This window comes from Lycium barbarum, chromosome 3, assembly GCF_019175385.1.
Source record: "Lycium barbarum isolate Lr01 chromosome 3, ASM1917538v2, whole genome shotgun sequence".
In the NCBI taxonomy this organism is placed as follows: Eukaryota; Viridiplantae; Streptophyta; class Magnoliopsida; order Solanales; family Solanaceae; genus Lycium; species Lycium barbarum.
The window spans coordinates 6,854,703-6,881,772 of record NC_083339.1 but is presented as its reverse complement, the minus strand read 5'-3'; the positions used below and the strand labels follow the sequence as shown (position 1 = coordinate 6,881,772).

General features: G+C 36.7%; 1 protein-coding gene across 1 annotated transcript; it reads right to left on the bottom strand.

Moving 5' to 3' along the window:
• Positions 1-1,137: 1,137 nt before the first annotated feature.
• On the bottom strand, positions 1,138-18,642 carry LOC132630074 (26S proteasome regulatory subunit 8 homolog A-like). The gene is made up of 9 exons (XM_060345594.1): positions 18,343-18,642; positions 15,624-15,721; positions 3,986-4,210; positions 3,816-3,878; positions 3,541-3,704; positions 2,708-2,864; positions 2,492-2,590; positions 1,835-1,945; positions 1,138-1,629 (listed from the first exon to the last, which is right to left on the bottom strand). Exons 1-9 carry the CDS (start codon positions 18,557-18,559, stop codon positions 1,489-1,491), a joined length of 1,275 nt encoding a protein of 424 aa, XP_060201577.1. The 5' UTR covers positions 18,560-18,642; the 3' UTR covers positions 1,138-1,488.
• Between the last annotated feature and the right edge of the window lie 8,428 nt (positions 18,643-27,070).

Here is a 27,070-nt window from a genome sequence, read left to right as displayed (position 1 = left end):
AGATTACTTTTTACTAGTTTCTTTCTTTTTTGTTTTATTTTATTTTAATTTATTTTTATTTCTGTTTTTTTAACTTCTTTTTTATTTTTATTTTTAAGTATATTTTTCTTTGTACTATTTATCGTTCTTTCCCTTTTCTCATTCCCAACCTTCTTCTTGTGATTTCATCTAATTGCTCGTATTTTTTTTATTAGAAAGAATGAGCCATTAACAAACTTGCATATAATGACTGGTGTTATTAAAATAGAATTTCGTTGTAAATGAGATTATAGACTTATATTTTTCCTTTCTTTTAAATTATATGTACTTAAGTTATGTTGAAAATTACTCATGTAATTTTAAAATTTAACATAAGAGTATTATATTAAATTATATTAAACTTTTTTTGGATTTTGAATTTAGGTTATATTTTCGATTTTAATTTATTTATTTTAGTACTATTGACTTGTTATTTCACATTTCATACAGTTTATTTTTCACTTACAGTTGATAGATTTATTTTTGACAAACATTTGAATAATGTTAATAACATTAAATTTATGAATATTAATTTTTTTGTCAAACATCCGATCTATGATGTTCTCACAAAAAATCTACTTTTATTTTTTATGATTAATGAAAATTATTATTAATTTGAAAAAATATATATCAATTTTTTTAAAAATATTAGTTACAAATATATGATTATTGATTAATATAGTTTCAAGAATAATATGTTGTTAAATACATAATTTAATATCATTTATAAAGGAACATATTTTTTAAATATTTAATTATCAATGATAATTAAATTTTATTTTTAAAATAAACTGTGAAATTACACTTATCTAACCAAACAATACACTTGTAATTACACTGTAATTACGTGATGACAAACAAACAGGTCATTGTTATTAATCACAATATTGTGTAATTACTAGGCTGCATAATTATTATCCTAGTAATTACACCAATTCCAATTACCAGGTGACTTTCCAAAGATACCCTAAAAGCATGTGTTGTGTTGCTTTATGTGCATTTAAACCATCTGGTTTATGCGAGTGCATCGAGGCACAGGATGGTTATAGACATTTCAGATGCAAATATCCACATAAAAGAAAAGAAATGTAAAATTATGTCCAAACAGAAAGTACCAACTTATACTGAAGAAGTACTACTATAGATACGTAAAAAACACTTACGTGGTCTGAATTTCATGATCTTAACAGAAACGCATGAGAAAACAGCTACGGACAGGCAATAAGTACAATATCCAACTCGACTCATGATTAAATCAAATGCAAGACTAAAGCTCCATAAATCAGCCAAAAACAAGAAGCTAAGCTTCTATATTTGCTGGCTAAAGAAGTTAGTGGTTCCATATGTTTAGGCATTCCTTGAGCACGGAATGTATACGTTCAATATCCACGAATAGAAAAGTTGACACAGTAAATGCACTAACATCCACGAGTAGAATATTGTTTGCCATTTTGGTGTTCCCCCCGTCATTTATTTCCACAGCTTTCGCAGAGACATATTCTTCTCAGTCTCTTTCTTCATTACCTTGGCAACTGCCATCTCAAAATCTTCTTGTGTCACGTGTACCCTCCTCTCCCTTAGTGCAAACATTCCTGCTTCTGTACAGACAGCCTGCAGATAGATCATAAGACACATAAGAGCATGGAAACTATAAGGCAAGTAAAGATCTCTCACAAGGTAAAGGCCACAAAGTCCCTCAGATGTTAGATCACAAGTTTTAACAGGCTAAATAAGTAGGCTCTCAAGCAACCAAGTTGCGCATGAAAAGGTATGTTAAATATCAATAAAGCCAAATGGACATGCTATCAGTAAATACCTTAAGTTCTGCCCCGGAAGCACCATTCATCTTCTCAGCAATTTTCTTCAAGTCAATCCCTCGCATCAAGTTCATCTTCCTAGAATGAATCTTCAAAATGTCGAAACGGGACTGCAGAACAATGAACAGATAATTGATTAAGGTGAATCATCAGAGTGTTCTAGAACTAACGACAAAAAGCATGCAGCAATGTGAAGAAGCATAGAGGAATGCATAGATATTGCTGTATCCTTTCATACATGTTTAAACACCTCTGGTACTATACTCCTTCTGGTCCTATTCATCTGTGTTTATGGCACAACCCATTAAGAAAACCATTTAATAGCATTAATCTTGAGGGGTATTTTGACTAGATTACCTTTTATCTCTTCCTTAAGTGAGTAATTAACGACTGCCGTTTTGGAGTAATAAGGGTGGATTTGGAAAAAGATAATTAATTCCTTACTGGTAATATTTCAAACCAAAAAAAAATTCCTTACAGGTAATATTTCAAACCAAAAAAATTTTGGGCTAAAAAGACAGGGAGTAATAAACAAAACCAGAGAAGCACGCGACCAAGAAGGAGAGAGCTAAGATCCAAGAAGCTGGTAACAATATACTGAAACAATGGATACTGATGTTAACATCTTATATCTTCTAAACTATGAGAAACCACACCTCTTCATTGGGATTTGGAAATTCAATCTTCCTGTCAATTCTTCCAGGTCTCAGGAGTGCTTGATCCAGAATATCAATGCGGTTTGTAGCCATCAAAACCTGAAAGCCAGGACAAGAATTTTTTTTCTCAGCTTTACCATCTCCGAAAGATATACATGTAAACTAGGCAATATATATATATATATATATGCAAGCGATGCAGATAGCTAAACATGCCTTAATTTTGTTTGATGCTTCAAATCCATCAAGTTGATTAAGAAGCTCCAACATTGTTCTCTGCACTTCACTATCACCATTGCCACTTCCTGATTCCATTCTCGCAGATCCAATACTGTCTATTTCATCCATAAAAATGATAGAAGGAGCATGTTCCCTGATAATAAATTCAACATTAGCCATTTCTAGAACTGAGCTAATTGTACAACAAGCGAGAGAGAAAACAACGAATTTTTTATTCATGGAACACGTGTCAGCAAAAGGAAGATGAAAAAGAACTAAGAGAATTTAAATACTAATATAAGTGGCTAATGTATATGTGCCCCAAGAGTTTGATTTAATATATTTTTATATAATCACTTTTTAACTGATCAAAAGAACATTTACTTCATATCACCCCCCACCACCAGCCCCCCCCCCCCTTTTTTTTTTTGAATAACTGCGAAATCCATTATTTTCAACTTTGGAACTTGGTGGATAATGAGCTCGCCCCTCTACTCATCCCTACTTAAATACCAAACTTGGTTCACAGAAGTACTTGAACTCGTGACTCGCACCTACCACTCATCCCATGATGTACGCTACCTTCATATCAATTATGAATACCGAAGAATGAAACATGAACAAATTGCAGTTCCATATTGTAGGCTAACCCAATGTAGGGATCAAACTTGACCTTAGCAGCTTAACATATTGAGCCTAAAAAATTGCAGTCCAATGAATTTGATGGTAATAAGATCAGAAAGATACACAGACGGAATTGATTTGGGAATAAAACTCATGGACATCAGAGATAAATGTGCTGAGTACCAAAACTAAAATGAAGATCTAACCTGGCCATGACAAAGAGTTCTCTCACCATACGAGAACCTTCTCCAATATATTTCTGCACCAGTTCAGAACCAGAGACCCGAATGAAGGTACAATCAGTATGATGTGCAACTGCCCTCGCCAACAATGTTTTTCCTGTTCCTGGAGGCCCGTAAAGAAGCACTCCCTGTCATTTGAAAAGGAAGAGACAATAAGCACACAGAAAATTGTCCAACCACTGTTATGCTTGAAATACAGACTGAACAAATAGAGAAAACATGGTAAATTGTGAATATACCTTAGGCTGAGCTATTCCAAGAGACTCGAACAGCTCAGGATGTTTAATGGGAAGCTCAATAACCTAGTGCATGAAAAGGCCAAAGGACAAAAAGATTACACGAATCTAGACCAAGGTCTCAGGATAGATCGGCTAAACTACTAAATGCAATAACAGAAAGAAAGAAAAACCTCTTTGATCTCTTTAATTTGCTGGTCAAGGCCACCAATCATGTCATAAGTGGAATCAGGCACTTTCTCAACTTTCATTAGGTTGACCAATGGATCCACTTTGCTGGGCAAAATTAGATGGAGAACATAGCTGTCATTGCGGAGCGCTACTCTAGTTGATGGAGTAATCTTTGTAATGTCAATAGTCTTATCAATGTCAACAACATATTTTCCTTCAGGATGAACCTGGAGCATTACACAAGGTAAGAAGAATAAGCATACCCAATTAACAAGAGATGTATGAAGGATATGAAAACTTATATCCGATCAACATTTAAAGTTGAGTAGAAATTAACAGGCTTTAAGTCAATTAATTTCAGATTTTTAGCATGGGAGAATATTCTGCCTGTAGCCTAGCATCTTTGCTCCTCAACCCAGCTTTTAAATCCTTTTTTTCATCCTTCATTTTCGCATAAACAAAAATAGCAGTAGGAAGACAACTTTGGGCTACTAATACATAGAGCAGATTGTTAAACACAATGAAGCAAAATCTTTACCATATGAATGAGTAAAATATAGTAGAAGCTTCTCATAATCATCCTTTTCTAGGGAATCATATAGAAAGCATTCAAGCAACAGATAATGCTTATTTAGACCAAAATTAGATACTGGCACAGCAGACAAGCCTCTTTCCAGATTATCATGTCCTAATTTTACTTGTTTCTCCATAGAGACCCAATAGAAGGAAAATTTCACCTTCAGCAATTGCCACTGATCATCACCTCAAGACCTAGCCTTCCAAGGTGACATGATAGAATAACTGTACACCCTGAAATCTATGTTGCTCTGACTCTCCAAATTTATTCCTGCACCAGTGTCAGATCCTCCAAAATACACTACTTTCAGAAGATCCTGCACGCACCCGTCGACATTTTTGAAAAGTCCGAGCAACATAACCTAAATTACTCCTGTTCTATTTCATTTGATGCATTTCTTCTTAGTCCGTTTCATGGAGAATGATACATTTCTATATTTGGAAACAGTTTAACTTTCAAGTTCTCATTTTACCCTTAATGAGAGGCTTTTATAGCCAGTTGCCACACAAATGTCATGTCATGTCATGTTCAAATCCACGAGTTTCAAAAATCTTACACACCCGTGTTATGGGCTTATGGCATGCTTGAAACCACAAGTCTGAAGAGTCTCCCTTTCTTAAACTTTTTATCAAATCAAACCTTTCATATAATTTGGAACGGGAGGAGTAATTCTTTATATTCAGAATAAATGTACCACGCTTTCTTTTAGGGCTTTACCTCCTCCTCCTCCTCCTCTTCTCTGTCGTTGCTGCAGCTTCTTTTCCTGTTCTTCTCTCTGTTTTGTTGATTCTTCAGCTTTTATTTTATTTTTCTTTGTTCGTCTTTTTTTCCACATTGTTAATTTATTTAATCCTTTCTTCCTTTTTTCACATAATTCAGCTGGACATAAAAAAAAAAATTCAGTTTCAAGTTATATTAGTTTCAACTTATTCAGCTAATATTTTGTTTAATTATAAGAAAGTCAGCTTATAAATTGATTAATTGCTGCAGCTTTTTTTATTCCTTCTTTCTCTATTTTCCAAGTTGTATAACTAAAAAGGAAGCCCAAAATTAGTTTCTATATATTTGGCTAATCTCATGTTTAATAATAAAAAGTCAGCATATAAATTTGATAAACGACTTCTTCGTTTTTTCTAATAACAGCAATTTAAATGATGTCAACCAATAAATCCGACCGAAGGAGAGACCCAGATTGGGCTTATGGAAGCGAAGTCAATGAAAAAGACAGGACCTCCATTCAATGTATGTTTTGGGACAAAGTTACAAAGGTGGAATTTATCGCCACAGGCAGCATCTCGTTGTTGGTAACAGAAATGTCAAATTTTGTCCAAATGCCCAGAACATGTTAAGGAAGAATTTAAAAAGTATGTTGAGGAAAGTGGTGGTTAGACCGACTATGTTATATGGGGCGGAGTGTTGGCCGGTTAAGATCTCTCACGTTCAAAAGATGAAAGTTGCCGAGATGAGAATGTTAAGATGGATGTGTGGCCACACCAGGAGTGACAGGATTAGGAATGAGCATATTCGGGATAAGGTGGGGGTGGCCTCAGTGGAAGATAAGATGCGAGAAGCGAGATTGAGATGGTTTGGGCATGTGAAAAGGAGAGACACAGATGCCCCAGTGCGGAGGTGTGAGAGGTTGGCCATGGATGGTTTCAGACGAGGTAGGGGTAGACCGAAGAAGTATTGGGGAGAGGTAATTAGACACGACATGGCGCAACTACAGCTTACCGAGGACATGACCTTAGATAGGAGGGTTTGGAGGACCCAAATTAGGGTAGAAGGCTAGTAGATAGTCTCGTTTTCCGGTCTTATTAGTAGTCGCATTATCGCAATATAATTTCTTCTGCTCAGATTTCTGCTATTATCTGTTATTTCATGTGCTTTGATTATCCTGTGTTATCTGTGTCGCTTGCATTATTTCATTTCATATCACTTTGATTCTCTTAACCTTATCTGACTTCTTTTTATGCTTTTATTGAGCCGAGGGTCTTTCGGAAACAGCCGTCCTACCTTGGTAGGAGTAAGATCTACGTACACTCTACCCTCCCCAGACCCCACGATGTGGGATTTCACTGGGTGGTTGTTGTTGTTGTTGTTGTTGAGGAAATAATTGAGATAAGACATTAATCAAAAACTCCATAATGAGCTTCTATCAAGAACTCTACAAGGAATCAGAGAACTGGAGGCCTGATTTCAGCATTCAAGGAAATATTGGTATTACCATAGAAGAAGAAGGTTGGCTGGAAAGGCAGTTTGAAGAGGAGGAGATCTTCAATGGTATCAAATTATGTCCAATTGACAAAGCACCTGGACCAGATGGCCTTCCCAATGTCCTTTTTTCAAGCTTTCTGGGAGATGTTAAAGGATGATATACTTCAAATACTATGTCCAATTGACAAAGCACCTGGACCAGATGACTTCCCAATGTCCTTTTTTCAAGCTTTCGGGGAGATGTTGAAGGATGATATACTTCAAATACTGCAGAATTTTCATTCTCAACAGGTTTTTGAGAAGAGTTTTAATGGAACCTTTGTGGCTTTGATTCCAAAGAAGGTGGGAGCTATTGAGTTGAGGGATTTCAGACCCAACAGTCTCCTAACTGGAACGTACAAAATTATAGCCGAAGTGTTGGCAGAAAGACTAAAGAAGGTGATTGACAAGTTGATCAGTACTCATCAGATGGCTTTCATAAAGGGAAGACAAATTATGGATGCAGCCTTGAGCCAGGAGTAATGTGCAAAATTAGATATTGAGAAGGCTCTTATGACCACCTCAATTGGAACTTCCTACTCAGTATCCTCAAACAAATGGGATTTGGCAACAGATGGTTGAAATGGATAGAATTCTGCAACAAAACTACCAGGTTTTCAATTTTATTTAATGCAGAACCAGTTTTTTTTTCCCCGGCAGAGAGGGGTCTTAGACAGGGAGATCCTCTGTCACCCTTCCTATTTATCATAGCCATGGAGAGTTTCAACAGCATGATGAGGATTGCCACAGAGAATAGATGGGGACAAGGCTTTAGAATTGGAAATAGGGTTGACGAAACACGGGAAATCTGCCAAGCACTTTATGCAGATGGCACAATAGTTTTTTTTGTAATGCTAAGCCTGAGCAAATCAGTTATCTCAGGATGATATCATGATACTAATCATTTTCCAAGCTACATAAGGATTGAAAGTAAACTGGAGGAAAAGCAACATCTTTCCCATCAATGATGTTGCACAGATTCAGGTGTTGGCAAACATTTTGGGCTGTAGAGTGGAAAAGCTACCTACTGTATATCTTCGGATGCCTTTGGGTTCAAAACACAAGGCACTTGAAATTTGGGATGTATTATTGAGAAGACTGAAAAGAAGCTGGCATTGTGGAAGTCTCAGTATCTCTCTCTAGGAGGCAGATTAATTCTGATCAACTCTGTTTTGGACTCTTTGCCAACATATGTGATGTCATTATTTCCCATGCCAAGTAAGGTAATCAAAACTCTGGACATATTGAGAAGGAACTTTCTTTGGCATGGCAACAAAGAAGACAAAGGGGTTTAATCTGGTGAAGTGGGAGGTAGTACAACTGAACAAAGATCAAGGAGGTATGGGGGCCAAAAACTTGAAGCTGCAAAACAACAGTTTACTCATGGAATGGCTCTGGAGATATAATGAGGAGGGCCAAGCTCTTTGGAAGGAGGCCATTCAACAAAAGTATGGGCAGAATGAGCAACGGTGCACTGATGAAGTCACAGACAAAAAGGAGTTGGAGTGTGGAGGAATAATAGGTCCTTATGGGCACCTTTTAGTAGGAATATCAGCTATCATGTGGGCAATGGAAGAAAGATATTCTTCTGGGCAAGGCTCGTTGCAAGGAACTTTCCCTGATCTAGTTGCTATTTGCACAAATCCAGACATCACAATTGAAGAGATATGGACAGCAAAAGGATGGAATCTAGTCTTCAGAAAACTGTTGAACGACTGGGAAGTACAAAGGGTGGCTGAATTGCTAGGAAGAGTGGGAAATTTCACTGGAACGACCACTGAACCAAACACAATTAGATGGAAACACAATGAAGATGATCGGTTCTCAGTGAATAAAGTGGACAAAAGGAGCTTATTTGAGATGGCAAGAAATCCCAAGGGTCCATGGACAGCTACTTGGAAAAGCATGGCACCGACTGAGGTGAAATGTTCATGGCTAGGTGGTGAAGAAAGCATGCCTGACCCATAAAGCACTTCAGAAGACTCTAGATGCCCTTTATGGATGGAAGCAGCAGAAACAAATAGTCACTTGTTCCTTCATTGTAAGGTGACTGCACAAGTTTGGGCACTGACTCTTTATCTGTTTGGCCAAGGAGGAATGGATAATGCCAGAGCACACTGCAGATTTACTAAGCTGCTGGATAAGAAGTGGTAGGAGTAAGAGTCAAAAAAAGTGGTGGAGAACAGTATCAACCTGTATTTGGTGGAACATATGGAAGGAGAGAAATGAAAGAATTTTTAAGACAGATCGAGCTCCATACAAAAGATCAAAGGGAATTGTATCACAACTTCATGTTTTTGGTGTAAAGAGCAATGTATAGAAGATGAAGTACAGATAGTGGACTTCCTAGGAATTTTGTAATTAATATTCTCCTTGTAAGATCTTTTATGGAGGTGGCCAGCATATCCTTAATGCTGAGGAATACAAGTTACCAGTTTCATAAAAAATAAGACATTAAATGAACCATCAATTATTTGTGACTGGTCTTGATGATGAAGATGATGAAATGGCCAAAAATGAAGCCGATGATTCATCAATGCCACTTCCCGCAAAACTACAAAAAGGGAAAGTGTCTCTTCAAGTTGTAGATCCTACTGGTAGGTCTAAAGGTCCTACAGATTTTTATTTTCATGCAGAATCCAAAGGATGCAACTAGGGCAACGAAAAAAGGTGAATATCCGATAGAAGCTACCAAGAGACTTTGAGGGATTGTGCAATTAAAATGTTTGCACGATGCATGTTTGATGCAGGGCTCCCTTTCTATTGTGTAAATTATACGGATGGTTTTTTCAGCTCTCGTTGGGGTCGTAGGCCAATGTGGACCAGAACCAATTATCACGAAGTTAATGTCTTATCTTAAAAAAGGGAGGAGACAAACAAAATTGTAGAGAAAATAAAGTAAACTAGAAGAAGTTTTGATGTTCTATTATGATGGATAAGCGAACAGCAAGAAATGGAAAAATGATCATCGTTGTGTTCGCGAATTTTCCCAAAGGAAGTCTGTTTCTTGAATCCATTGATGTCAGTGACTCTTCTATTGATTTACCAAAATATTCTCCTCATTCAAGCAGATTACAGAGTATCGGGGCAATAAAGTTGTTCAATTGTTACCTACAATACTAGAGAAAATACTTGAAGTGGATGAGATGATGCGGGCAATGTGCCCCCCCCCCCCCCCCCCGGTGCAGCTCATCGTATAAATTTGATGTTCATTTTCAAGGAACGACTCAGTGTTCTTGAGAGCGCGTAGCGCCAAAAAGCAATAGGGGCTTGCTTTGCTTAAAACATGAAGCGCAATTCTTTAATAATTAAAAAAATAACGCTTGCACAGATAATAAATAAATTTCCAAATAAAAAAGAACTCAACCAAAATAATATATGTAAGCAAATGTTTCAATTTAAAATAAAAAATTAGATAGCTAAAAATCCTCCATAGGACGAGCAAAATCAAAACCAAAATATAAATGGATCATCCTATATTTCACATCAAAAAATGGATTAAAATGGTCGAATACATCGATAGCCCCTTAAACCTATTTGCATTTTTCATTTAAACACTTAGATTAAGCCTATATCCAACTGAACACTTATTCTGTGCTCAAACTATCTCTATTAAACATAACATGCTGACATGGCACCAGAAGCAGAAAGAACCCAGTAGATCCTGTTCAGCGAGAAGAAGCAGCCAATTCGAGCCCAAATCAGCAATTGACTTCTTCTGAAAGAGTCCTCAACCTGGACTCTTCTCCTTTATATTTCTATTTTTATTTATTTATTAAAAGGAGTCCCCAGGTTTCTTTTTTCTTCTAAAATCACCGCTTTTTTAAAGAGGCGCTCGCCTCACTTCACGCTTCAGTCGAAGAAGCGAGCGCTTCATACATCTTGCCTAGCCTCCGCATATGAAGCAGAAGACCCTAGCCTCCCTTCGCTTAAAGCGATGAAGAGAGCGCTTTTGACAATTCTAGAACAGCTAGTAAATCAAGTTTTTGATCAAGCAGTTAAGTTGCTTGCTTACATTAGCCAAATGTCACAAATCAAAAAAATTTGGTGAAACTTGCCAAGACAAGATTTGCAATTGCTTTATTGACCTTACAGAAAAACCACAAACAAAAGCACAACATGAAAAAGATGTTCACTTCTTCTGAATACAACAATAATAAATTTGCAAACAAAGCTGAGGGAAATAAACTGCAAGAATTGTTTTGATGCCTGCCTTTTGGAACAATGTTGTTCATGCACTTAAAGTTGGTGGCCATCTGATTAAAGTACTTTATTTGGTGGATGGGGAGAAAAAACCACCAATGTGCTACATTTATGAAGCATTGGATAGGGCTAAGGAAGCTATTCAAGCGGCATTTACTAGTGAGGATAAATATAGAAGAGCTTTTGAGATCATTGATCAAAGGTGGCTGGTTCAACTTGGAGAAGTGTTAGACCCGGCACTCTTTTATGATAACTCTGAGTTGGAAGAAGTTGGTAGAGAAGTGTGGGAGGGATTATTTAAATGTCTTGCTAAGTTGGTCCCTGAAATTATTGACCAAGATGTTATCTTGGATGAGTTTAGTAAATACAAGAAAGCCAATGGACCCTTTAGGATTCCAATGGCTATTAGACAAAGAAAGATAAAGTCACCAGGATATTCTAACTTTTCAATTTTATCTTTTAAGTTAATTCCTCATCCTTGTAGGTTTTTAGAATATTCACAAACCTTTATCATCCTTCCTAAGGAGTAAAAAGTCAATTTGAGTCTTAGCCACCGAACTACGGAAGGTTACCAAGTGTTCCTCCTTCTTTGGGAAACTCGAATTGGCTATCACCAATCCAAAAGCTCTTGCAAAATCCAAAAGGCTTATGACAAAGTTCCAAGACAGATCCTATGGAAATGCTTGGAGGCTAAAAGTGTACCTGTGGCGTACATTAGGGTGATCAAGGACATGTATGAGGGAGCCAAAACCAGGGTGAGGACAGTAGGAGGAGACTCAGAGCACTTTCCAGTTGTGATGGGGTTGCATCAAGGATCAGCTCTTAGTCCGTTTTTATTTGCCTTGGTGATGGATGGATTGACACGGCAAATTCAAGGTGAGGTGCCATGGTGTATGCTTTTCGCGGACGACATAGTCCTGATTGACGAGACTCGTAGCGGAGTTAACGCTAAGCTGGAGTGTTGGAGACATACTCTGGAGTCTAAAGGGTTTACGCTGAGTAGGACCAAGACAGAGTACTTGGAGTGTAAGTTCAGTGAAGCAACTCAGGAGGCTGACTTGGAAGTAAGGCTTGGTACCCAGGCCATCCAGAAGAAAAGTAGTTTCAAGTACCTTGGGTCTATTGTGCAAGGCAGCGGGGAGATTGACGATGATGTCACACATCGTATTGGGGCAGTGTGGATGAAATGGAGGCTTGCTTCCGGAGTGCTATGTGACAAAAAGGTGCCACCAAAACTTAAGGGCAAGTTCTACAAAGTGGTGGTTAGACCGACTATGTTGTATAGGGCGGAGTGTTGGCCAGTTAAGATCTCTCACGTTCAAAAGATGAAAGTTGCCGAGATGAGAATGTTGAGATGGATGTGTGGCCACACCAGGAGTGACAGGATTAGGAATAAGGATATTCGGGATAAGGTGGGGGTGGCCTCGGTGGAAGACAAGATGCGAGAAGCGAGATTGAGATGGTTTGGGCATATGAAGAGGAGAGATACAGATGCCCCAGTGCGGAGGTGTGAGAGGTTGGCCATGGATGGTTTCAGACGAGGTAGGGGTAGGCCGAAGAAGTATTGGGGAGAGGTAATTAGACACGACATGGCGCAATTACAGCTTACCGAGGACATGACCTTAGATAGGAGGGTTTGGAGGACCCAAATTAGGGTAGAAGGCTAGTAGATAGTCTCGTTATCCGTTCTTATTAGTAGTCGCATTATTGCAATATAATTTCTTGTGCTCCGATTTCTGTTATTATGTGTTATTTCCTGTGCTTTGGTTATCCTGTGTCATCTGCTCTGATTTCTGCTATTATCGGTTATTTTCTGTGCTCTGATTATCCTGTATTATCTGTGTCGCTTGCATTATTTCATTTCCATATCGCTTTAAATCTCTTATCCGAATCTCTTAACCTTATCTAACCGTATCTGACTTCTTTTTATGCTTTTATTGAGCCGGGGGTCTTTCGGAAACAGCCGTCCTACCTTGGTAGGAGTCAGGTCTGCGTACACTCTACCCTCCCCAGACCCTACGATGTGGGATTTCACTGGGTTGTTGTTGTTGTTGTTGTTGTTGTTCTACAGTTGAATGGTGGTCTTAATATGGTTTTTCCTCTCCAAACTTACAACAGTGTAGTCAAAGGCACGCTTAACCCTAAAGCTTAGCGCCAAATATGTTGAGCGCTTCGCATCGCCTAGTGGGCGCTGCAGTGTCGCCATCAAGGCTCTAAGACATACTTTTCCTTGCCAATGAGTGTAATCTTGAACAGGCGACATGTAATATTGATATTTCACTTTATCATAATTTTTTTTCCAGCTTCTTTGACCATATATTCATTCTCCAAGCTTAAAATTGTTAAGCGTGGACTAAACATACATATTTGTATTTTTTTTTTCCATATGCGTTTTACTTCATCAAAGTCCACGCTTTATTTGCGCTTTACGCTTAAAGCCCCAACGGACCTTAGAGTTTTTTGTGCTTTCCGCCTTTAATAACACCATTGAGAATGTGATTAGGAAATGGCTTTGGTGCTTCATGGTGCTGCCATTCTGTTGAGGTGGAAGAACACTTGGGATTCACTAGAGGCTCGAAGAGAAGATTTGTACGAACGAGATATCCAACAACAAGAAGGAAAAGGATTGAATAGAGGAACTCCCGAGCATTTGGCGATCTCTTGGTATTCTTCAAGTTTATTTATTCTATCATCTTTAACCACCAGAGAGAATAAAATCTTCATGAGTGTTTTTAGAAAAATCTTCATCTTTCTATATATTTTTATGTAGATAGAAAGCAAGAGAACATGGAGGTCTATTATTTTGGAAGAAAGTCCTGCTCGAACTGCCCAAGTTTAATCCCATTTACGAAAATGTCTTCATTCTAGTTCTCTTCGTTTTAGTTTTTTCTTACGTTCCCCGTGCTATGAAAATATGTTCTACACTTTTGTATTGTTGCCTTCGTATTTTGTTTTAATCAGTTGTCTTTGTATTACCTTTTGTTTGTAGATTCATCTGTATAAGAAATGGTGTACCTGATAGTCAGTTAGGAATTTGTTGTACACTGGTACTTAAAGGCCAAGGGTAGAATTGTGAACAAAATTCTATCCCACTTAATACCAAACACAGGTTTTAGATTATGCTTGGGGTATATCACCAAACAACTGAAAAGAAATAATCTCCCTCTTACAATCCCTGCATTACTAATCTATGTATTACAACCCCCACCCCCCCAACCCACATAGCTTGTTTCCAAACCAAACGACCCCTTACTACATTATTGGACTGGTAAGGGTATTGGGAAGGAGAAAAGAAGAATATGGGAGACCATTCCTTCTTGCATATGGTGGGTGATTCAGAAGGAAAGGAATCAACGATGTTTTGAAAGCAAATATGAAAATATTGATGTATATCTTTTTTGGCTTTTTGGTGTACACTAGAAGATGTTAATATAGCAAATAGGATGTTAGACTTTCTCAGTTTCCTACAGTGATGTAAAGGAACTGATTTAAATATATTTTGGCACAAACTTTATGCTTCTGTTTATAAAATCTTACCATTCTCAACAGAAAAAACCACTGAACGAGGTTATCAAAAAACGAACACTGGGAACAAGTCATAATAACATATCAACATGAAACTTTCAGCCTACATGACAGTTGATTGTCCCCGCCAACTCAACAAACCATTATAACCTTTCATTTGTGACGATACTCTTCAAAAGCATAATAAAAGTTGCTTTTACCTTCTTGTATTAATTTGGATTATCATCTGTCATTACAACCACGTAAGCACTTCAAAAGTTTTGATATAACCACATTTGCAGAAGGCAGGCATCCCACAAAATGCTCCAAATGCACATTGTGTAGATACATTCTTTTTTGTTTCGGTCAGTAAATAGGCGGGTACATGTGTATGTCTGTGTATAATGTATATGTGTAGATATGTATATGTGTGAGTATGTATGTATAAGTGTATGTGCATGTGTGTGCACTTACTAAAAGCAAATCATTTCAAGTCAACGATTTCATAAATTTTAGCGCGTCATCACAGAATATCTCCTCATCCCTGCCAAAGGAAGCTATTCCGGAGCGAAATCTATTTCTTTAAGCAGAAAAAAGAACGCAAATCAATTCGACTAAACAAGATTTATTCCATTCATCTGCAAAAGCAATTGCTAAGGGAGCACTATTGCTGGCAAACAACTCAACCAAGCACGTGACACATAAATGGTCGTGGCTACATGCATTAGTAACGTAGACATTATCGTGAATAGTACACGCTAAATGAACCAAATGCATCCTTTGCCAAGGAAAACTCACAGAAGTGAACCAAAAACACATGAACCATAAGTGGTTGTGGATACGCATTAGAAAAAAAAAAAACATTGATGGGAATAGTTTTCTGAAATATTGACAGGAATAGTAGACGCTACTTGAACCAAATGCATCCATTTACAAGGAAAACCTCACAGAAGCTTCTGTAATAACACCTAATAGGAAAGCATGCGTTTGATGGATTTAATATGGTAGGGAAACACTTCAAATTTCATAGATAACGAAAAGATTTTCCTTTTTTTTTTTTGGTATAGATTAGAAAAAAAACAATGTTTAGATGGCTTGCTTACTTTGACTAAAACTTTTGACTTCCCCATCACCTTAACAACTTCACCAACATATGATCCAGGCTCCTGAAGCAACTGTAATTCTTCCTTAAGCATTCTCACTGCACATACACATACAAGAGAACACATTTGATGAGCCAAGCAGAACATCATTTGATACAGACTGAAAAGTGCCAAATTAAGACTCAAATGACAGCAAAAAGACAAAGCTTAGACAAAATGACAGGCATCAAATCACACAAGTCAAGCAAATCCTTCCAAAAAACCAAGAATAAAAGCCAAAAAAAAGCCTCACATTTTCTGGAAATATGAGGCAATTCAAAATAAATTATCAAACAGATAAAATAGAAAAAAGGATACTGAAAAAAGAGGAGCCAATGACTATCATTTTGCTTGTTTATCAGAATTAACTGGAAGTTGTTGGGGTCCAATAAAACATTAGAAGAAGTTCCATGCTGAAAGATAGAAATTCTTGGCTTTAACAAGTTCTTCTGTCATTTTCCATATTAGAAAATTCATAAAAAGATAACGATTTCACTCCGCTTCTCCAACGTTTCACATAACCCCTACCTGATAAGCTAGAAGATTCCAAAGAGTGTCCAAGAAGAACCAAAAGTATGTCCACTAATATCCTGTTATGTCAAAGCACCATGGTGAATTATTGGCTGCTAAAAAGAATGGGTCTTAGTTGTTGGACGTGGTCATATTTGCTTGCTTCAAATAGGTCAAGTAGTTATTTGACTTCAAGTATATCTTTCAGTTCATGTAGAAAATGTCCTACTTATTAGAGATGTGGCCTGAGAAGTAGGAAAGTTGTCAACTTTCTGTTGTATTTAGATCTTTGTTTAGTCATCAATGAAGGGGCAAGCTTTATTCCCGTTAAACTTACTGGTTCATTCTCATAAGCATAATACTATTTCCATTAAGAATTTTTAAGTTCTGAGTGGGACCTATCATCAGGATCAGAGCTATGACAGCTAACAAGGAACGCATTTAAAACTTGGAGGCAGGGCTGGGACAACTTCAAGATAACATGGGATGGATGGAACTTGGCATTGTCGAGAAGTTCCGTCATTTGGAGGATGCTATACAAAACTTTCTGAGGTCATGCTTTACAGCAAAGATGGAACTAGCAGCAACCCCAGCGACTGTATAAGCCACTTCCGCATTAACTGAGAAGAACATAGGGAGGGAGGCCAATGTTCTCTTCTAAGTTGGTCAAACTTGAATCTCCAAAGTATTTGGTGATGATCCCACAGAATGGTTCACTAGAGTGGATCAATTTTTTGAATACCATGGCACTTTAGCCGAACATAAGGTGTCAGTGGCTTCGTTTCATATGATAGGGGAAGCCAACTAGTGGTGGCAATGGTTGCGGCGGGCTTACCAGGAGGACGGGGAAGAAGTCCATGGGAAATTTTGGTTGAGGAGTTATGGTCACGGTTTGGTCCTTCGTATTGTGAGGACTTTGATGAATCTCTGTCAAAAATATGGAAACTTGGCTCCTTATAAGATTATCAAAATGAGTTTGAAAGGTTGGGCAATAGAGCGCAAGCATTGACTCAAAAGGCCCTGGTAGGCACATTCATGGGCGAACTTAAACCAGATATTGCAGATGGCATAATGTTCAAACCAAAGTCCTTAAAGGAGGCGATTAGCTTGGGTTGAATGTAGGATGAACAATTAGCTAGACAAAAGAAAGCTACACGACAAAGTCTCCAATGAGGTGACTACACCAACACTTGTATGCAGCAATCAAGCAAAAATGCTTTTCAAGAGCTCAAATCATGACTACACCAACACTTGCATTGCCCAATTTTAATAAGCCTTTCATCATTGAGTCAGACGATGAAACTTCCTTCTTATTTTGGAAACTCTTTGATTCCAACTTTCCACATTTTAAGACCACAAGATTAAAAGGCATTTTTGGTACATTGACTACATGCTTCAAAAGTCTACTTTACTTGTTTAAACTCCGTGTCTAAGACAAAACCAGAGGAACAAATTGAAATGGAGAGAGTAAATGAGCTCTACATCATCAAAATCATATTAACAAAGCCCTCTCAACAATATTGGGGACCTAAAGCCAAACTTCAAACGGAAGCCCTAATTTTTTTAAAGAAAAAAATTATCATATATATTTCTCTTTAAAGTCTACTTTTATAGCTTCTTTCAATCAGAAATCATTAATTACTATTTTATAATCGATTTGTTCTAACAATTCTTTTTTCAATTGATAATATAACTAATCCATTCAATCTCTCTTGAGACATCATTAATCGCATATAAGATTTAATCAATTTTAATTTTGAAAAACTTCTTTCAATTGAGGCAAAAGTTACAATCTAGCATACAAAATTACATTTGCGTAGCCATATTTTTAAATTACAACCCGCATAGCCACTTTTTCACAATATACAACTTTATACATCTGGAGTAGATAATGTATCAATCTAGTATAAAAGTAAGAGGTGTTTATATCCAAAAAAATTCAATTGTATACAACAATCTACTAATATTCTTTCAATTGTAGTGAGTGTACAAATATACAATAGGCTTGTGAAGTAAGGGGCAAAAATTGGGCCATTTCGGGTAATTTTACAAGCATAGGCTATTTCGGGTTAGTCATAGAGGGTTATTTTCCCTTTTATTCACCTTATAGTCAAGCCGCCCCTGCATATAAGTAAAAAAGCAAAGAGATCTAGGGTTAAGAGAGACGGACCTTTGGAATTGGTTTCATTACGTTGTGCTTCAAGTCGATTGAGATTGTGTGTCTTTTGTCTGACTTGAAGCTGAAGATCGTGAATATGCTGCATATAATACTGTTTCAGACCTTCACCAGCAGCTTGTTTCCTCCCTTTTGCTGCTGAACAGGACCTACCCTCCTCTCTCTCCGTCTCCATCATCATACCACTCCTCTCAATATCCACTGACGCCATATCACTGATGATTAGGGCAAGCAAACCTTTCTTCAATATCACTGCTACTTTTCTTGCTCAGCGGACAAACCAAAACAATTCAGGTCTTCGTAGCTGCCCTATTTAAAGTTAATTAAGATATACGTAATTTCTTTTCTTTTTAATTTATATTTAATTTCTTTTTTATTTTAATATTTAGTAATATTTTTATATTATTACCTTTCATTTTCTTTTTTTTTTCATTTCCAACATTTACTTCTTATGGGTTCATGTAATTGCTCATATTTTTTTTTTATTTAACGTAACTATTTTATTATTCTAGTTTTTGAAACTACACTTTCTGATATTAGAACGAATGTGTGATTAAAGTAGAATTTCGTTATTGAATAAGGATATAGACTTATACATACTTTCACTTTCTTTTGAATTATATTTACTTAAATCATGTTGGAACTTATTTTATGTTATGCTGGGATTTGACGTAAAAAGTATCATGTTAATTTATTTATTTTTTTTGTGGATTTTGAATTTAAGTTATATTTTCAGTTTCAATTTATTTGCTTTAGTACAATTCACTTGTTGTTTTACATTGCATCTTATTCATTTTCCACTTACGATTGATAGATTATTTTTTTGTTAAATAACTGAATAATGTTATGACATTATTTGTATAAATATTAATCTTTTTGTCAAACATACAGCCCATGATGCTCATACAAAATGTGTGCTTTTAATTTTTATAATTAATTAAATTAAAACATTATTAATTTGAAAAATATATAGAACTATTTTTACAATATTTTACAAATATGTGATTATTAATTATTTTCAAGAAACAATATGTATCTTAAATACTTAATTTAATACATCATTTATAAAGGCACATATTTGTCAAATATTAATTTTAAAACTAATCTAACAATGTAATTACACATGGACAACCAATCAATATGCTTGTAATTACACTATAATTAGGTTATGATAAACAAACACGTCGTGTAATTACACCAATTGCATACATGGATATCAGTAGCTTATCTCATCACTCACGTCAATGGGTGAACTAAGTGCATGTTGATATTGTATATGCTTTATCAACTTCCAACAACTTTTTCTTTTACCGTGAAATCTTCAGACATTCTTCTAAAATTTTAATTTTGGTGTCTTTTATGTAGTTTTAAAATAAATTTTAGTTGATTTTTGTTTTAAGGAATCATTGTCAGTCTGTCATAGATTTTGTTGGTACAAGTTTGTCTTTACTAAAAATTTAATAGTACACTTATGCTACGCATACCTATCTGGTCTATTTTTTGTTCCACTACTCAAGAATTGTTTTCTATCCTTTTATTTGCGCAAGGACATATTAATACCAATAAGAGATTAATGCTAATGAAGATGTAGCTGTCTCTTATGATGAGCTTGGATGAATATGAATTAGTCAATATTGGTTACATATTATATCTGGGATTGTCCAGGTATTAACTATGAACAACAAACCTGCTACTTTTAATTGTGAACAACAAGGATGTTAGCACTTTGTTGTTTCTTATTCATTCTTTTATCTATTTCCAAGTAAGTTGAAGTGCATATATTATTACATACTTTGCTATTTTACTTTTACCATTGTGTGGTTCCTTTTGTTGAGCTGCCTGTTCCATTGGGATATTGATATTCTGAGTTGAAGGGGGTCATTAAATCCATCAAGTTGAAATCTCTAGATGGAATCATGGAATACTTTGGTGTTTATTTTATGTGGATGTGTTAACATGTAATAGATGTCATAATTTAGTGTCTCTCTAGAACAATTTTTTTTTTTTTTGATAAGGCTAGATTTTCAAAGATCTTGCAATTGCTCTGTCTTATCCCAAGAGACTACTATCATAAAAACTTCCTTTATCATTGTCATTACCTAAGTTTCTGCTGTGAACTTCTTTCTATTCTCGGATTTACGATCATTAAAAAATTATTCAAAATGCAGAATGAATCTTTTATCTGTTCCTTTGAACATCTACGTTTTTTGAGCCCCTTGGGATAACTAATTAGTCTTTAGTTTCTTTACCTACGTACAAAGTAAATGAATGATTGCTTCTATAATACATGTTATGTCCACTCAGTCAATTTAACTGTATTAGCACTCTATTTCGGCGGTGTTATATCTGCATGAATTGTGGGCATTAATATTTGCTGAGAAGTAAATGAAATTTATGAAATATTTGCTGAGAAGTAGATGAAATTTATGAAGTTGTTATGCAGTGTCCTCAAGAATTGCCTCTCTTACTTTTATGTTTGGTTGATGAATTAAGACTACCTTCATCTCAATGAAAGCCCGAGGAAATATGAAAGCTATCCTTGCATGCATTTTTGGGCTCACCTACGGGAATGCTAATGACTACAATATCTTCAGTCTCGGGTTGAAGGAAAGCGCAGCAATTTGGATGTTTATATCTATCTGAGAACATTAATGTTAACAATTAGTGTACCTTCTGGGTTCAAGAGACATCCATGAATATGAACATGAGCTTCTCCAGGCTCTACCTGATAGTATTTGTCCGAGTTCTAGTAAGCAGTGAAACTAGTGTGCTTTATTGATGTGATTGTTCATTCTTTTGTGAATCTGTACTAAAACGTCTATTTATTCTTTTGATATTATGCATCATTTAGCTCCTCTGCTGCAACTTTGCTCTTGACTTTTCCGAAAATGGCTAGACCACGTTTGAAGTTCATTATCATTGAAGCTGCTATGCAATAAAAACTAAATTTGCACTTGCCTTGTTTAACGTAGGTGGAACTTGTTAGCAATCTGTATTACCAAAAAAAGAAAAACGTTGAACTAGTAACAAATAATTTCTGGAAAGAAATAACAGAAACTGGAAAATAAGAACAGTGTCTGAAAATTGTGTAAGAACAAAAACCGAGCTCACTGAATGCACAGTGTGTCCTTAAGGAAATTATTCCCCTCAATGTACTCGAGGTGTTGGAATCTTTCCTGTCAAATCCAAATCCTAATCCGAAGCCGAAGCCGAAGCCGAAGCCGAAGCCGAGCCGAGCGACGACGACGGCGCGAGGGGGTCCTTTCCCCCTCAACCCTTTTAGCACCTAGAGTAGGTGTAATGTAATAAATACATTTCTCTTTTCCTCTCTCTTTCCTATGTGGGACAAATGTTTTAACCAAAGCAAAAGGGACCTTTTACATTCCCTTCACTTTCCATCCCATCATTTCCCATTCACTAATATCAAAACCCAACAATCCCCCACATGAATGGGGAATGGCTATAAGATAAAGGAATGCACGTACAAGTGTGTGATATACAAGCGAAGATTAATTGCATCTGAATAAGTAGGTTTCCCTTTGAACTTTCCGTAGTGAACTTATATTGAATATACTCGATCAATCGGTAGATACGATATCTTTGAACCGTCGAACTTTGTTGTATAACTAGACAACATAAGTCACACAACTAACCCTCAACCATCTATGGTTCTCACGGTTGTGTTCGTTTCAGCCATGAACACCGCTTGGTTTCGTGAATGCATAGAGAATGGGCCTTTACCATCATTCCCCTTGAAGCGGCTTATACTTCACACTCATATAGGTGATTTCTAAACGTGTAGTCCTATAGACACACTATCTAGTCATTTTCTGCCAGACTTAGATAATCATTAAAAAGCTTTAATGCTTTATTAACTCATTAAAAAGCCTTAAAGTTTTATCCTTGTTTCTGAACATTGTCATCATCACGAGAATGGGTTGAGTTATTTGACAATGTTGAACCGTCATTCATAACTTTGTTTGATCTCTTTGAACCTAGTTCTTGGGATCTCCAGTCTACTAGGTAGAGTTACCGCCATGATGACTTGTCCTAGGCCTTAACCCCATTCCTCTCGATGATCTTTCAACAACCTCTCTAGATAGGCCTTTCGTTAGCGGATCCGATACATTATCTCTTGACTTTACGTAGTCAATAATGATAACACCACTAGAGAGTAGTTGTCTAACAGTATTGTGTCGCCGTCGAATGTGACGCGATTTTCCATTATACATAACGCTCCCTGCCCTACCTATTGCCGCTTGGCTATCACAATGTATGCATATAGGTGCCAAAGGTTTGGGCCAAAATGGAATATCTTCCAAGAAATTTCGGAGCCATTCAGCTTCTTCACCGGCCTTGTCCAAAACTATAAATTCAGATTCCATTGTAGAGCGGGCGATGCATGTCTGTTTTGATGATTTCCAAGACACTGCTCCTCCACCAACGGTGAAAACATATCCACTCGTGGATTTAACTTCAGATGATCCGGTGATCCAGTTTGCATCACTGTATCCCTCAATTACTGCGGGATATTTATTGTAATGCAAAGCATAGTTTTGGGTGTGTTTCAAATACCCCAAGACTCGTTTCATTGCCATCCAATGAGTTTGATTGGGATTACTCATGAATCGACTCAGCTTACTAATAGCACATGCTATGTCTGGTCGTGTACAATTCATAATATACATCAAACTTCCCAAAACTCGTGCATAGTCCAATTGTGAGTGACTTTCACCTTCATTCTTTTGAAGTGCAAAACTTACATCAATTGGAGTCTTTGCAACATTGAAATTTAAATACTTGAACTTATCAAGTACCTTTTCAATATAATGAGACTGTGATAAAGCTAGACCTTGTGGAGTTTTATGGATCCTAATTCCTAAGATCAAATCAGCAACCCCTAAGTCTTTCATGTCAAATTTGCTAGCAAGCATACGCTTCGTAGCCTTTACATCGGCAATATCTCTACTCATTATCAACATGTCATCAACATATAAACAAACAATGACTTCATGATTTGGAGTATTTTTAATGTAAACACACTTGTCACACTCATTAATCTTAAATCCATTTGCCAACATTGTTTGGTCAAATTTCGCATGCCATTGTTTAGGTGCTTGTTTAAGTCCATAAAGTGATTTGACAAGTTTGCACACTTTCCTTTCTTTACCAGGAATCGCAAAACCCTCAGGTTGTTCCATGTAAATTTCTTCCTCCAATTCTCCATTTAAGAAAGCTGTCTTGACATCCATTTGATGGATTTCAAGACCATATACGGCTGCCAATGCCACTAACACCCGAATAGATGTTAACCTTGTTACCGGCGAATATGTGTCAAAGTAATCAAGGCCTTCTTTTTGTCTATAACCTTTGACCGCAAGTCTTGCCTTATATTTGTCAATAGTGCCATCAGCTTTCATTTTTCTTTTAAAAATCCATTTTGATCCTAAAGGTTTATTTCCAGGAGGAAGATCAACCAATTCCCATGTATGATTGTTCAAAATAGATTCAATCTCACTATTGACTGCCTCTTTCCAAAATGCTGAATCAGAAGAAGACATTGCTGCTTTAAATGTTTGAGGGTCATTTTCAAGCAGGAATGTCACAAAATCTGGTCCAAAGGAAGTAGATATCCTTTGACGTTTGCTACGCCTTGGATCCTCTTCGATTGGTTTACTTTCCTTTGGTTCTTCTCGCGGTCGTTTAGATCTTTCACTTGACGACTCACATTCAGTTTTATACGGATAAATGTTTTCAAAGAATTCAGCATTATCTGATTCAATTACAGTATTAACATGAATTTCGGGATTGTCCGATTTGTGAACCAAAAACCGACAAGCTTTGCTGTTTGTAGCATAGCCAATAAAAACACAATCCACAGTTTTTGGTCCGATTTTTACCCTTTTGGGCAAAGGAACTTGGACCTTTGCTAAACACCCCCACACTTTGAAATATTTCAAGTTGGGTTTTCTTCCTTTCCGTAGCTCATATGGAATAGATTGTGTTTTGCTGTGGGGCACCCTGTTGAGTTTCGATTAGCGGTAAGGATAGCTTCCCCCCACAAGTTCTGCGGTAAACTGGAACTTATTAATAAAGCATTCATCATTTCTTTTAATGTTCGGTTTTTCCTTTCCGCACTTCCATTTGATTGAGGTGTGTATGGGGCAGTAGTTTGATGAATAATTCCATATTCTAAACATATCTCTGCAAAAGGAGATTCATATTCTCCACCCCTATCACTTCTAATCATTTTTATCTTTTTATCCAATTGATTTTCCACTACGTTCTTGTATTGCTTAAATGCATCAATTGCTTCATCCTTACTATTAAGCAAATACACATAACAATATCGAGTGCAATCGTCAATAAAAGTTATAAAATACTTTTTCCCACCGCGAGATGGTATTGACTTCATATCACATAAATCTGTGTGGATTAAGTCTAAAGGATTTGAACTCTTATAAATAGACTTATATGGATGTTTAGCAAACTTAGATTCAACACAAATTTCACATTTGGATTTATTACACTCGAATTTAGGCAATACTTCTAAATTAATCAATTTTCGCAAGGTTTTGTAGTTGACATGTCCTAAACGAACATGTCATAAATCATTTGACTCCAATAAGTAAGACGAAACTGAATTCTTATTAATACTGTCAACAACCATTACATTGAGTTTGAAAAGGCCCTCGGTGAGGTAGCCCTTTCCTATGAACATATCATTCTTACTTATTACAATTTTCTCACTAACCAGCACGCACTTAAACCCGTTTTTTACGAGTAGTCCGGCTGAAACTAAATTCTTCCTAATAGTTGGAACGTGCAGAACATTGTTGAGAGTCAGCATCTTGCCGGAAGTCATCTTCAGAAGTATCTTTTCATATCCTTCAACCTTGGCTGTTGCAGTATTTCCCATAAACAGTTCCTCTTTGGGTCCAGCGGGAGCATAGGTTGTAAATGCTTCTTTTACAGCGCAAACATGTCGAGTGGCACCAGAATCAAGCCACCACTCCTTTGGATTTCCAACCAAATTGCACTCCGATAGCATAGCACACAGATCATCCATGCCATCATTCTTCTCCACCATATTGTCTTGTCCCTTTCCCTTGTCCTTTTTCGGGAGACGACAATCTGGGGCTTTGTGGCCAGCTTTCCCACAATTGAAGCAATTGCCCTTGAATTTTTTCTTATTCTGCTCCTTATTTTTTCCAAAAGGTTTCTTCCTTTTCTTATTCTTTGGAGCAGCTTCTTCAACGATGTTCGCTCCCATAATCGTTGAATTTCCACGCGACTTCTTTTCAGCTGTTTTGTTATCTTCCTCAATCTTGAGACGGATCACAAGATCTTCCAACTTCATTTCCTTGCGCTTGTGCTTTAGATAATTTTTGAAATCTCTCCACGAAGGAGACAACTTTTCTATCATTGCAGCCACTTGAAATGCTTCATTAACTACCATGCCTTCAGCAATAAGGTCATGAAAAATAAGTTAAAGCTCTTGAACTTGGGTTCCAACGGTTCTGCTATCTATCATTTTATAGTCTAGAAACTTAGCAACCACAAATTTTTTCAAGCATGCGTCTTCAGTCTTATATTTCTTCTCAAGTGCATCCCACAATTCTTTAGAAGATTTCATAGCACTGTAGACATTGTACAAATCATCATCCAATGCACTTAGGATGTAGCCCTTGCATAGAAAATCCGCCTGTTTCCATGCCTCAGAAATCATAAATTTTTCATTTGGCGGCATATCGGCAGCAGGCACAAGAGGGTCTTCGTTGGTGAATTTTTGCATACCAAGAGTGGTAAGCCAAAAGAACACTCTTTGCTGCCATCCTTTGAAGTTGGCTCCAGAAAATTTCCCTGGTTTTTCCGCCGGTGGCACAGCAGTGCGGCTTGTTGCCGCAACAGTCGCGGAAGTAGTAGCAGTTTCACTTGCCATTTCTTTTCACTGTCAAAATAGACAGACTGTGTTAATACTCAGAATATCAAAACTTTTATAACAGCAACGATGAAGGTTTTATATTCTTCAAATCGTTGTACAAGTATGAACTTTAATATTCCAATGAAGTTTTTATGTCTTCAAGTCAGAATATGAAGTTTCATACGGAGTAGAAAACCACACAGGTTTTAGTCTCCAAAGCAGAATACAAATTAATATTTATATATATTAAATTATAATTTCCTTAAGATTGTTAGCAATCTGTATTACCAAAAAAAGAAAAACGTTGAACTAGTAACAAATAATTTCTGGAAAGAAATAACAGAAACTGGAAAATAAGAACAGTGTCTGAAAATTGTGTAAGAACAAAAACCGAGCCCACTGAATGCACAGTGTGTCCTTAAGGAAATTATTCCCCTCAATGTACCCGAGGTGTTGGAATCTTTCCTCCTAGGATAGAACGATTTACTCACCAAAATAGCGGTACAGCAAATTAAGGTGACTGCGAGCCACTCGAAGGCAGTATGTCACATGAGAATTTTAAGAAGTGCAGAAAAGAAGATGAATATCAGAGATTTTTCGTAAGGAACAATTCTGAGGATCAACAGAAATATATAGCCTGTTTGGGAAACGATTTGCAACTTTTCAGAAAAGGTTTGCAACTTTTCAGAAAAGGTTGCAACCTTTCAGAAAATTCCGTTGGGAAAAACGGAGGGATGTCACACCCCATTTTAACCGGGTCTGATTTATTTATGAGTACAACATATTGGTGATTCCTAA